Source organism: Perissodus microlepis, chromosome 15, assembly GCF_051167445.1.
Source record: "Perissodus microlepis isolate ML-2025 ecotype Zambia chromosome 15, ASM5116744v1, whole genome shotgun sequence".
In the NCBI taxonomy this organism is placed as follows: Eukaryota; Metazoa; Chordata; class Actinopteri; order Cichliformes; family Cichlidae; genus Perissodus; species Perissodus microlepis.
This window is the reverse complement of record NC_140475.1, coordinates 27084518-27098411: the sequence shown is the minus strand read 5'-3', so window position 1 is coordinate 27098411 and position 13894 is coordinate 27084518. Positions and strand designations below refer to the sequence as shown.

The 13894-nt window shown below is 40.8% G+C and overlaps 1 protein-coding gene across 7 annotated transcripts in view; it reads right to left on the bottom strand.

The window, feature by feature from the left end:
* Positions 1–13894, bottom strand: part of cd2ap (CD2-associated protein) — a 110714-nt gene that overhangs the window by 10923 nt on the left and 85897 nt on the right. For all 7 annotated transcript variants that reach the window (XM_084953970.1, XM_084953975.1, XM_084953969.1 and 4 more), the window contains 2 exons: positions 11070–11217; positions 3403–3503 (listed from right to left, as the gene is read on the bottom strand). In XM_084953970.1, the coding sequence (XP_084810096.1) occupies positions 3403–3503; positions 11070–11217 (249 nt within the window). The remainder of the gene's footprint in view (positions 1–3402; positions 3504–11069; positions 11218–13894) is intronic.

Genomic DNA, 13894 nt, shown 5'->3' with positions numbered 1-13894 from the left:
ACTGTCCATTTGCGCATGTGAGAAGGTAACTCTACTTGGACAAACAGCCCGAAATGCGTTGACAGAAGCATTTCAGGGATTTAGAGTCAGTCTACACTCCAGATGTGTTAATTGCGTTAAAAATTGTAATTGCGTTGACCGTGATAGCAGATTGATGTGCGTTAACGCGTTAATTTTGACAGCACTAATAAAAACAGTAAAAAATGTCTTCTTTAAACACTTAAATCTACTGACACAAGGGGCAGCTTTCATATTTTTGGATGATGAAGTAACTCCTGTTTGATCCTCCTGTCTGGCCCCTGGAGAAACACGTGGGGTGCTTGACACAATATTGACCCTAAAACAGAGGAACAGCGAGGGAGGCTGAAAGGTCTCAGAGAAAGGACTCCTGAAATAGATTTAATAGAGCAGACCTGAATGGCTTTCACTCAGGGGTACTGTTTGCTACAGCTGAGGTGCTAAAAGTCGACAAGTCTCCAGAAGCCAGTCTGTCACGCACACCCATGAAACATGAAAGTTCAATCTCAGCTGCAATTCAAGCCAGCAGTTTACCGCTGAGTAGGTGCAAAATGCTGTTACACAGTACTCACTGTTTTTCACCGTTCATTTTAAATGCAGCAATAACTCCATTCTTCCTGGCCTGTAGTTCATTGTGTTGTATGTAAACAACCTCATGTCAAGTTAACATACACGTGCAGTTAAAAATGGATATCAGGCTTTTACTGATAAAACTGCTTGTAAGATCATTGTTTGTGTTGTGTTCTTTTTTTTTTTCCAGATCTGCTTAGCTGCAGTCACTAAACGACCTGAAGAATTGTTTTTAGATTAAAAGCCTCTGATTAGATCAAAGCTACTTTCAGCTGCTGCTTTGCTACAAGGGGGTCACCACAGCGGGTAGCTGTGCATGTTTGATCTAGCAGTTTTACGCCGGATGTCCTTCCTGCTACTACTCCACAGAACGTTTGCGCCTCTGGCTGAAAGTGAATCAGCAACCTTTTCCTTGCCAAGTGAATGTCTAACCCATGTGACACAAGAAATATACAGGTATTTATGAGTTCTTACTAAAACGCTAGGACAACCCAGTCTAAAAATAAGCTTATTTTGTTCTCACAGCAAGTCGTGGATTACTTGTTTAAGCTCTCCCCAACTTTGCTAAGATCAGCTGATTGTTGCAAGGCGTCCTCTGGCGGATTCACTATGGAATATCAACACAGAGAATGTGACTGAAGGGTGTTTTCTTCAGTCTCATCTTTTTTCTTTTTTTACATTTTTATGTGTTGGCCCATATATTGGCAAATAGCTCATAAAGGTAATATACAGGGAGTGCAGAATTATTAGGCAAGTTGTATTTTTGAGGAATAATTTTATTATTGAACAACAACCATGTTCTTAATGAACCCAAAAAACTCATTAATATCAAAGCTGAATGTTTTTGGAAGTAGTTTGTAGTTTGTTTTTAGTTTTAGCTATTTTAGGGGGATATCTGTGTATGCAGGTGACTATTACTGTGCATAATTATTAGGCAACTTAACAAAAAACAAATATATACCCATTTCAATTATTTATTTTTACCAGTGAAACCAATATAACATCTCCACATTCACAAATATACATTTCTGACATTCAAAAAACAAAACAAAAACAAATCAGCGACCAATATAGCCACCTTTCTTTGCAAGGACACTCAAAAGCCTGCTATCCATGGATTCTGTCAGTGTTTTGATCTGTTCACCATCAACATTGCGTGCAGCAGCAACCACAGCCTCCCAGACACTGTTCAGAGAGGTGTACTGTTTTCCCTCCTTGTAAATCTCACATTTGATGATGGACCACAGGTTCTCAATGGGGTTCAGATCAGGTGAACAAGGAGGCCATGTCATTAGTTTTTCTTCTTTTATACCCTTTCTTGCCAGCCACGCTGTGGAGTACTTGGACGCGTGTGATGGAGCATTGTCCTGCATGAAAATCATGTTTTTCTTGAAGGATGCAGACTTCTTCCTGTACCACTGCTTGAAGAAGGTGTCTTCCAGAAACTGGCAGTAGGACTGGGAGTTGAGCTTGACTCCATCCTCAACCCGAAAAGGCCCCACAAGCTCATCTTTGATGATACCAGCCCAAACCAGTACTCCACCTCCACCTTGCTGGCGTCTGAGTCGGACTGGAGCTCTCTGCCCTTTACCAATCCAGCCACGGGCCCATCCATCTGGCCCATCAAGACTCACTCTCATTTCATCAGTCCATAAAACCTTAGAAAAATCAGTCTTGAGATATTTCTTGGCCCAGTCTTGACGTTTCAGCTTGAGTGTCTTGTTCAGTGGTGGTCGTCTTTCAGCCTTTCTTACCTTGGCCACGTCTCTGAGTATTGCACACCTTGTGCTTTTGGGCACTCCAGTGATGTTGCAGCTCTGAAATATGGCCAAACTGGTGGCAAGTGGCATCTTGGCAGCTGCACGCTTGACTTTTCTCAGTTCATGGGCAGTTATTTTGCGCCTTGGTTTTTCCACACGCTTCTTGCGACCCTGTTGACTATTTTGAATGAAACGCTTGATTGTTCGATGATCACGCTTCAGAAGCTTTGCAATTTTGAGATTGCTGCATCCCTCTGCAAGATATCTCACTATTTTTGACTTTTCTGAGCCTGTCAAGTCCTTCTTTTGACCCATTTTGCCAAAGGAAAGGAAGTTGCCTAATAATTATGCACACCTGATATAGGGTGTTGATGTCATTAGACCACACCCCTTCTCATTACAGGGATGCACATCACCTAATATGCTTAATTGGTAGTAGGCTTTCGAGCCTATACAGCTTGGAGTAAGACAACATGCATGAAGAGGATGATGTGGACAAAATACTCATTTGCCTAATAATTCTGCACTCCCTGTATAGCCTGGAAATAGCAAGCAAAACAGAAAACGTTTATGACTGGCCTCCTAGCATTCAAGTCTTATACAGACTAACAAGCTTAAGCTAATTAGGTACACATGCCATACATGAGAAAATTATCATCTATAGTTACAATTTTGCACTATACTAACAAATCAGAAATGAACTGAAATTAAATTATTATTTTTCTTTGGTTTAATAAATGGTGTTGGTATTTTGGTGACACCTTTTTGGTGCCCTTCACAAATTTGTCGTGATTTTCTGACCAAAAATTAAAAATCTGTGTTCAGAAATGTTATTTACCACGGTCACAAAAAAGACTTACTGTCAAAGCAAAAATCTTCTGGTGAAGTCATTTATTGACTTCTTATAAGCAACCGACAATAATTAAAGTAGGAAACAAAACTATAGATACACTTTAATTTTTATTTTTTTTTTAATGTGGCTACAGTGGAAATAATTTGATACCAGGGGTTATGACTGTAGCAATCTGACATGCATGTAGTAGTATGGACATACCTGTACCCGAGTTCTCCACAGAGTCTGCAGACACCGGTTTGGTGAGAGGTAATGGCTCGGAGTCAGACTTTGGTCGTGTGGATGGCACCTCCCCATTGTGCCTGTGGTTAAAAGAGAAAAACTTGACTTTAGCAATATCAGCTACAATTTAGCTGATATTTTACATTTTATTTTAAATGAATAACAAAATTAATTGTTCTCATCATCCCATCGGATTTCTAAAAGTTATTAAAGTCTGTACTGAAGAACATCACAGTGTGTTCTGGGGATCACTTGGTGGGAAGCACTCACTGTAAGGCTGGCCTGTGGAGCTAAATACCTTCCAGTGCATTCACAAATACTCATGGGTAATGTAACAGCTGCCTCTGTGGTTGGCTGGTAATGTCACCTCTTATACAGATCGAAAATATGACATCAAAACCGCAAAGGATTGTAGGTACGAGTGGCAAGTGGTACTAGCGCACGCAGGCTTTCACAAGAAAACAGTCACACAGCGATAAAAAGAAACACAAATAATGGCAAGAAGCTGTTGTATGCAATAGCCGGTCGCATGACAGCCACGGGAAGCTGACGGGTAAACAGATCGGTTTTTATTGGATTCCGTCGTGGAAGAGAAACTGTTCAAGCCATGTTTCCGAAGTAACAAAGAGCCGACGGATGGCCTGGATTGCAGCTATTCGAAGACCAAATATTTCAGCACACTCCAGCTCACATGTTAGTCTGCTCCAAGCATGTCCACAAAGGTAAGTCTTTTGTTGTAGTTATTAAGTAATTTATAACATAATAGTTGATGTAGGTTACAAATAAGTCTTATATTGATTTGAATTGAATTCGTTGCGCTATGCTGCTTTGTTTACTGTGCCTTTGCGGGCTAATGTTTGTTGTGTTTTGTAGGAAAACCAGCCTTCAAAATGCTGGAATGCGATCCAGACTGGGCTCCCTCTATCAACCTGGGTCATACCGAGTTTAAAGCTGCTACCACAGCGAGATTTGATCGGTTAAGAGAGAGAGCGATATCAAAACAGCCACGAAAAGTCCCGCATATATGTGCCCAAGTGTTGTATTGAAGCAATCAAGTGATGAATAACCGTTTTCCAGTATGTTGTTTTGATATGGTTATTTTTTTTCCCCCCATTGTTAATTTGTTTTTCACCGAAGCAGCTAATAAAGCACAATGGAATACAATTTTGCCTCTTTCTTGTAAGATTCTATAATAGAATGAAACAATAATGCCAGTTATAAATAAAGACAATAAATTGAATGAATTACGAAACTCTTATTTTATTTCTATTGGATCTGAAAATGTTGTGTAATACTACAAACTGAAACGACAAATAGATTGCGTTGGCCTGTACAGGAGATAAAGAAAAAAAAAAATTAACAACAGCTGTGAAATGGAATAGTCCAAATCACCAAAGTAAACTGGACCTGGGCTTGTTGCAGGGATCTGAAGTTACTAAACATTTTGTGAGTGTATGCACTCACACTTAGGACCATATAATTATAAATATGTGCGTGATGAAGTTGGGCAGCACGCCAACGTCTTTAGTCCACAAAGTCTGTCTTTGTACGGACCTGCCGTGTTCTCCTTCGTTTTGTACATGACTGTTTTGGGGCAAATAAAATGCAAGTATGGATTAAAACCACAGAATTAATGGTTACCGGTGCTGGAAATGCTAGCGCTTGATGCAGTGTTTTGATTTTGCTGCCACTTGTACCTACAATGCAACGCGTAAGTCACGTGGTCTGTCAATCTCTATTGTGTGCAATTAATTTTCTTGTAATTCTGTGCCAGCTTCTTTATTTTCTCTCTACAAGTAACAAGCTGAGGGGATGCGTTCTCAATACTCAAATCTCATTTCTCTAATTATCTGTTCCATTTTTTAAGCCTAACATTAGGAGCTGTTCGCCCTGCATAGCTTTTGTTTTACCAACTCACATTTTATAAATTTTATTTTTAAGCATTTGCTTTTTCTGGATGTGCAAGCGTTTGACTAATCACAGTACACCTAGATTTCCCAAAGTCTCTCACTTGCCGAGGAAAAAAAAAAAAACTACTACAGAGGTGTGTATTTAACCCTCCGGGCTCTATCCTGGCCATTTGTGGCCACTTCACTTTTGTTTTTTCAACCATTTTTGTTCTGTTAATGCAAATGGAATGAAACTTCCCAAAGGTGTGTATTTTTTTCAGATTTTTTAATTTTCAACATCAGCTCCTTAATAATGTCAATAATACAGTGACTTGCAAAAGTATCCGGCCCCCTTGAACTTTTCCACATTTTGTCACATTACAGCCACAAACATGAATTTTATTGGAATTCCACATGAAAGACCAATACAAAGTGGTGTACACGTGAGAAGTGGAACAAAAATCATACATGATTCCAAACATTTTTTACAAATAAATGACTGCAAAGTGGGGTGTGCATAATTATTCAGCCCCCCTGAGTAAATACTTTGTAGAACCACCTTTTGCTGCAATTACAGCTGCCAGTCTTTTAGGGTATGTCTCTACCAGCTTTGCACATCTAGAGACTGAAATCCTTGCCCATTCTTCTTTGCAAAACAGCTCCAGCTCACTCAGATTAGATGGACAGCATTTGTGAACAGCAGTTTTCAGATCTTGCCACAGATTCTCGATTGGATTTAGATCTGGACTTTGACTGGGCCATTCTAACACATGGATATGTTTTATTTTAAACCATTCCATTGTTGCCCTGGCTTTATATTTAGGGTCATTGTCCTGCTGGAAGGTGAACCTCCGCCCCAGTCTCAAGTCTTTTGCAGACTCCAAGAGGTTTTCTTCCAAGATTGCCCTGTATTTGGCTCCATCCATCTTCCCATCAACTCTGACCAGCTTCCCTGTCCCTGCTGAAGAGAAGCACCCCCAGAGCATGACAGTGGGGATGGTGTGTTCAGAGTGATGTGCAGTGTTAGTTTTCCGCCACACATAGCGTTTTGCATTTTGGCCAAAAAGTTCCATTTTGGTCTCATCTGACCAGAGCACCTTCTTCCACATGTTTGCTGTGTCCCCCACATGGCTTGTGGCAAACTGCAAACGGGACTTCTTATGGTTTTCTGTTAACAATGGCTTTCTTCTTGCCACTCTTCCATAAAGGCCAACTTTGTGCAGTGCACGACTAATAGTTGTCCTATGGACAGATTCCCCCACCTGAGCTGTAGATCTCTGCAGCTCGTCCAGAGTCACCATGGGCCTCTTGGCTGCATTTCTGATCAGCGCTCTCCTTGTTCGGCCTGTGAGTTTAGGTGGACGGCCTTGTCTTGGTAGGTTTACAGTTGTGCCATACAGAAATACTTCCATTTCTGAATGATCGCTTGAACAGTGCTCCGTGGGATGTTCAAGGCTTGGGAAATCTTTTTGTAGCCTAAGCCTGCTTTAAATTTCTCAATAATTTTATCTCTGACCTGTCTGGTGTGTTCTTTGGACTTTATGGTGTTGTGTAACGGACTGATTCTTATATAGTGCTTTTCTACTCTCCCGGAGTACTCAAAGCGTTCTATACAACATGCCTCATTCACCCATTCACACCCACTCATGCAAGCACTTCTAAACGCAAGTGCAAACTTAATCTACATTCACACACATTCACACTCCGATGAACGCATCGGAGGGCAATTTGGGGTTAGTATCTTGCCCAAGGACACTTGACATGCAGACTGGCGAAGCCTAAGATCGAACCACTAACCTTCTGATCAGTAGCTGTACAATTTAATTGGAATTCCACGTGAAAGACCAATACAAAGTGTACACCACTTTGTATTGGTCTTTCACGTGGAATTCCAATAAAATTGATTCATGTTTGTGGTGGTAATGTGACAAAATGTAGGGGCCGAATACTTTTGCAAGCCACTGTATACACTATACACCAAATTGTTCCTCTTGGCTCTATCGTGGCCATTTTTGGCCAATTGAAACCCATTATAACCACCTTTTTTGATTCCTTGTTATTGACAGTACTATATCATGCGATTTAGGTAAAATTGCTTTCATTATAAACTCAACACATGAAAATTGTAGTTTTTCATGTTCTTTACCAAATTTACCCATTTTTGGCCAAACAAGCAATTTCATGTAATATTCCTAGTTTCTAGTAGCGGCCTTTGATGGCTTACCACACTCCAATGGACCAAAATAATGAAACAATTTTGATATAGGGGCGATCGTGGCTCAAGAGTTGGCAGTTCGTCTTGTAATCAGAAGGTTGCCGGTTCGAGCCCTTGCTCGGACAGTCTTGGTCGTTGTGTCCTTGGGCAAGACACTTCACCTACCGCCTACTGGTGATGGCCAGAGGGGCCGATATGGCAGCCTCGCTTCTGTCAGTCTGCCCCAGGGCAGCTGTGGCTACAGCTGTAGCTTGCCTCCACCAGTGTGTGAATGTGAGAGTGGATGAATAGTGGAATTGTAAAGCGCTTTGAGGGTCTCGAAAAGCACTATATAAATGCAATCCATTACTACTATTATTATTATTATTACATAGGTTTGATCTTAAGGATCTAATAGTTTGTGTTTGTGCATGACATTGCAGCACAAACATGTATTTGCCAGATAGACTGAAATAAATAATGACGCATCAAATATTACATAGGCTGCAGTGAATTTCTGTCGATGCAGGCTATTGAGCTTTGAGGTTCCCAGTCAAACTTAGCTTCGAAGCACATGCTAAAAGCACTTTTACTCTTGTATTTTTCATAAAAAGATACCATACCCAAAATATTAACTCTAAAAAAACCCAAAACCCAATCACAGGCCATTTTGCAGAGTTCAAACCTGCAGCTGCAGCTTAAACGACAACAACACTGTTTGTAAACGTGTCCTGGAGTTTATGCAAGTGCAGTCAGTGCTACTGCTGTAAGTAAGCCTAACAGCTTCCAGATAATTTATTCAGGCAATATGGCAATAAAGTCATCACTGCTTCAAGCACTGTCTATATGATCTGGTCAGAGAGCAAGGACAGTAAGCAGTCCTCTGCCCTTGAAGAAAAGACATCTGCCCAAGATGAGGAAACTTCCTCTCCAGAAGATGAGGGGACAATCTCCAAAGAAGCTGACTGCATCACCACTGATGAAGAGTACTAGCCAGTGCCTGAATCCTCTTCTTTGGGGAAGGATTGGGGTTGGGGGGCATGGAGGTGGAGGCCGAGCAGCTGATGGAAAACAACATAGGAGCATTTTCTGAGACCAAGGAGCAGGCGACTAAGTGGATCCCTCATGAAAGGAAAACCATGTGGGTCCCACTACTGAAGAGAGACTGCTCTACAATCCAGTACCCACTGGTATCAAACCAGGGCTCACCCTGTATGCAGTTCCCTGCATTAACAGTCTGAGATCTACTTTCAACATTTTTATAACAAAGGAGATCTTTTAGCTGCTGTGCACCCTTACAAACCTGCACGGGAGGTGAAGGTGTGAGGATTGGAGGATTATAGATGAAGTGGAAATGTGAGCCTACAACAGGATAAAGCAATACATAGCATGTTGGATGACAACACTGGAAGTATCAGGAAGTAAAAAATGGCATGAGATCAGACTCCAACTGATGGAGGAGCTCCGAGGACAACGTCTTTCCTTCGGGCACCTTGGCAGAGGAACTCCTCAGATAAAAACTGGCACAGGGGAAACAACCCAGAGCTCCCTCCCCAGCTTCTCCAGTTGCAACAGAGGAAGATTTTGTTGTCTGTCTTTAGCTTCACCAAAACCACCACGCCGATATCCCACATGCCAAAGCAACGGAGGAATGTGCTTCTTTTGACAGCAACTCACAGGGAACCAGCAGTCAGTGATGGGGAATAGAGGACGCCTGGAAGCAAGAAGCAATCCTGCACAACAATAGGCACAAATACAGCTTGGATAACATAGAGAGGATGTTGGCACCTCGAGTTGTTGAAGGAAAACTAACTGATGGCTGCTGGCTCTTTTCTCCAATCTCCTGGATGTCTTGAGATACGATGCCTTTGTCCCGCTGGAAACAACTTCACTGAAGTGGGGGAGTGCTCTACAACCTACAAATGAAGAGTGATCCTGGAAGAGCTGGGGCACATGCTGGTGACCTCAACAACTGCAAGACACCCTTGTCCCTGATTCTCAGCCACTTCTGCCATTGATCTCAAGATACAGTAGTCTGAACCACAGTGTGACCCACACTCCACCAACAAAATGAGAAGAAGGTGCAAAAGGCGCACCTCCAGGATTGGAACAGCAGCCCCTTGCACTGGGTGTAGAAAGTGTGCCTACAAAAACCACTCTACTGTGTTAAGAACATCTTTCTGCTAATGAGGATGCACACAGAAGCACACACACTGGAATATAAATTTTGATCATTTTTGTGGTCATTTCAGTGGTTATTTGGTCATTAAATGGCCTTTCTGGCCACTAACACACCATGTGTGATTTTCTTTTTGGCCATTCATCCCCCGCAAAAAATAAAATAAAGTAAAAATAAATCATTGTTACTGTTACTGGTGCCTGCAATGATGATTAAAAAAATATTAGGTTTCATCTTTCATATTCTAAAAAATGTTAACTTTATTGCTATTTTCCCCCAAAAGCGTAGTAATAATACATAATCTGACTGGTATTCAAAGGGTATAATTTCTGATTTTGAATTATATTTTGGTTTTCATGAGTAGGACCAGTGCGAATTTAAAAACCAAGTCAATGAAAGTAGAATTTTATAGCATTTTGTAAACATAAACAGGGGGTGGCCATTTTTGGCCACGAACAAGCTGAGAGGGAGATTTTTTTTGTTTTTCTGTCACTGCACAAAAAAACAAAGATGCATAGAACTCATTGATACTTTTAATTATTGCTACGCATCTAACCTCCATCATGGTTAGAAAATAAATCAATTTGCATGTATTATCTAAAAAAAAATAGGGATTTTATGCTTTTATCCCTATGTAAATCATTACAATTATGTGATTTAACTGGTATTTAAAGGGTTAAAATTCTGAATTTGAATGAAATTTTAGTCTTGATGAACAGCACTGATGCTAATTTAAAAAAAATCAAGTCAATGAAAGTAGAAAAATGTTTTAATATATATTAATTTATGGCATTTTTTAAATGTAAACAGGGGGTGGCCATTTTTGGCCACGAACAAGCTGAGAGGGAGTTTTTTTGTTTTTCTGTCACTGCACAAAAACAAAGATGCATAAAAGTCATACTATACTACTGTTAATTATTGCTATACATCTAACCTCCATCATGGTTAGAAAATAAATCAGATGGCATGTATTATTTGGAAAAAAAATGGGGTTTTATGATTTTTTTCCATTTATGAGTTCCTAGGATTATGTGATTGAACTGGTATTTAAAGGATTAAAATTCTGAATTTGAATTAAATTTTGATTTTCATGAACAGCACTGATGCTAATCTAAAAAATCAAGTCAATGAAAGTGGAAATTTTTCTTAATATATATGAATTTTATAGCATTTTGTAAACGTAAACAAGGGGTGGCCATTTTTTGGCCACGAACAAGCTGAGAGGAAGTTTTTATGTTTTGGCTCTCCCTGCACAAAAATAACAATGCATTATAATCAATGTTGATGTGAATCAATTACATGTCCCAGACACCAATTTTTTTTTTTTAACCCAAAGATGCAGTGGAGTTCATCAGTGGTGGTCAAATGATGAACAGATACTTACTTGAAGCTGGGTGAGGAAGCAAGAGGCTTCTCAGGCCTCTTTGGTGGGATCATTCCTGGTCGGCCTTTCCCTGGAGGAGGGACCGGCTTCTTGGGCGGGACTAAGGGCGCAGCTGGTTTAGGTTTAAGATCTGGTATGGGTTTGTCAACTGGTGAGAAAGAAGGGGTCAGGTAGATGTTAGAAACAGGAAATATGAACCAAAAAGAAAGGAAATGGGCAGAGAAAAAAACAAGAGGGGAAAAAAGATCATTTACTGGCTGAATGAACTATTTTACCATCATGTTATGCTGCCTATTCTACAATTACACACTGTAACTGAGAGTAACTGATTGAAATTCAAGCCTCGTTCTTCTGGGAAGCAGGACAAAATGGTGTACATTCATCAGCTGATTCTGTTTGCCCTCAGCTGAACTTTAACATGCTGATGACAGAAACTTTAAACTGCCCAACACCCTAACATGGGAAGCACAAGATAGACCAGACTAGATTACATACACAGATAGATAACAGATTTTAAAGATGGGCAAATAATGTAATACACATAGCACGACATGTGTCCTGATCTGTCGCTATTGCTTTCCACAGATCTGTTGTCATACTGATTAGAAAACAGTGATGTGATTGTGTGTCATGTTACCTACCTATTAACCAGGAAAAGCATTTATTGCGTGAGCAATCATCTGTGACAATGCAACATAATTGAAAGTATCAGCTGTAATGTCAAGCGGCAATGTTTTCTGGAAGACCAATTAGCTTTACTTCCACAACAGCTACTGTGATTCATTCTTTTCCTGTTTGTCTGCTGGTTCCTTTACTATGAACATAAATAACCCTGTGTGATTCTTAGATTTTTCCGTTACCTCCCATGAAGGACCTCCTAGGACACAAATGGAGAGAAGAAAACAAAAAGAAACAAATACGAAGAAGCACTAGGATGAAAGACAATAATGTCGAGGGAAAAAGAGATTAGTGTTACAACTTGTGTGTGTGTGTGTGTGTGTGTGTGTGTGTGTGTGTGGGGGGGGGGGGGGGGGGAAGGATTTGAGACATAGAAAGTAACCCAAAGTGAGCAGACACATACTTTGTGAAGTGAAGACTTGAGGAAGAAATTTAAGTTGGAAAAAAATGACAGCAGGAGGTATTGCTGATCCTGCTGACCCCCTTATATCACTGTTGCTGTTATTCAGTCACACACTGTTAAAACCCGTATAAATACTTCTAACACACATGAAGCTGAAACTTCAGTCGGCATCATTTTACCGCTTGTACTGCAGATAAAGCCCTTCAAGTCTATATAAACAGAATTGCATAACAATTCATTAATTATTAACTTTTGGTATCACTTGTCCTTGACATCTACCTCCTGAGAGGCATGCTACAAAGCCAAAGAAGCCTTACCATGTTGAACTGATGATGTACTGTGGACCTTAGAGGCTATTTTTCCCTTTATTATGGAAAGGATCCAGTGATCATCTACCACTATTGTCCTCTACTCTTCCACTCTTTATTTACAGAATGTACTAACATGCCTGAGGCCAAATGAGCTAATATGTGTATCCAGACATTTCCAGATCCAACTGCATTTGCTTTTGGGTTTTTATTACAGATTTTGGAATCTCTACACAATCACAATGAAGATTATCTTCTATCCATAAAGCTTTAATCCTGAACACCCAATTAATTACATCTAAAATGATTACATAAGACAGACACCAACTCAGCAGTACGGGCAGCTTCTAGCAGGGATGCACACACACACACACACACACACACACACGTTCATTTCTTGCATTCAGCTCAGCAAGAGAAACTGCGTTGACAGCACTAGAGCTTGCTTCAACATGTGCTGTGATTAAGGAGCTTGCAAAGAAAAGCGTCTGGACTTCTTTAGTTGCTTGAAGACGTTTCACCTCTGAAAGACCCAGCAACACGCTCAGACAAAAACTGGTTCACACTGTGGTGTATGCGGTACAGTGCAGCGAGGAATGCCCAGACCTCTACATCGGAGAGACCAAACAGCCACTTCACAAGCGCATGGCACAACATAGAAGAGCCACCTCCACAGGACAAGACTCAGCAGTCCATCTGCATCTTAAGGACAAAGGTCACTTTTTTGAGGATGCCAATGTTCATATTTTGGACAGAGAGGACAGATTGTTTGAAAGAGGAGTGAAAGAAGCCATCTATGTCCACTGTGAGCGACCATCTTTGAACAGAGGCGGTGGTTTACGACACCAACTCTCTGCCATCTATAATCCAGTTTTGAGTTCCCTCCCCAGACGACTTAACGCCCACTCACATCCTGGGCCATCTGACCTCAGGAATTCGCATGATAAGGTGGGGCCAGGTTTCACAATGAGCTCACCCAAAACCCTGGCTGATTGGGACCCACACCCAGTTTCACACCTTAGCTCAGGCGATTAGAGGATCATCAGGGGGTCCTTTTGTCCCTCTGCGGGGGGATACTCCCACTAGGTTTAAATCTGGGACTCCCCACCATTTGACCTTAGAACTGAAGAAGCTTCTCGGATGAGAGGTGAAACGTCTTCAAGCAACTAAAGAAGTCCAGACGCTTTTCTTTACAAGCTCCTTTGACTACGATGACCTGGATGACTGAGAACCTTCACAGTCATGTGCTGTGATTATACCATAAAAATAAACTGACCTCAGGTGTACAGCAGCCACCACACAAGTAAACTCATTAAATGCATCCACCTCCCCCACAAGTTGTGAAGCTAGCTAATTTTTTACTATAAACGTATTTAAGTTTGAAAATCTTATAAACCTTACCTGAATATTATTTAAAAGAGAGACATTAAACCGAG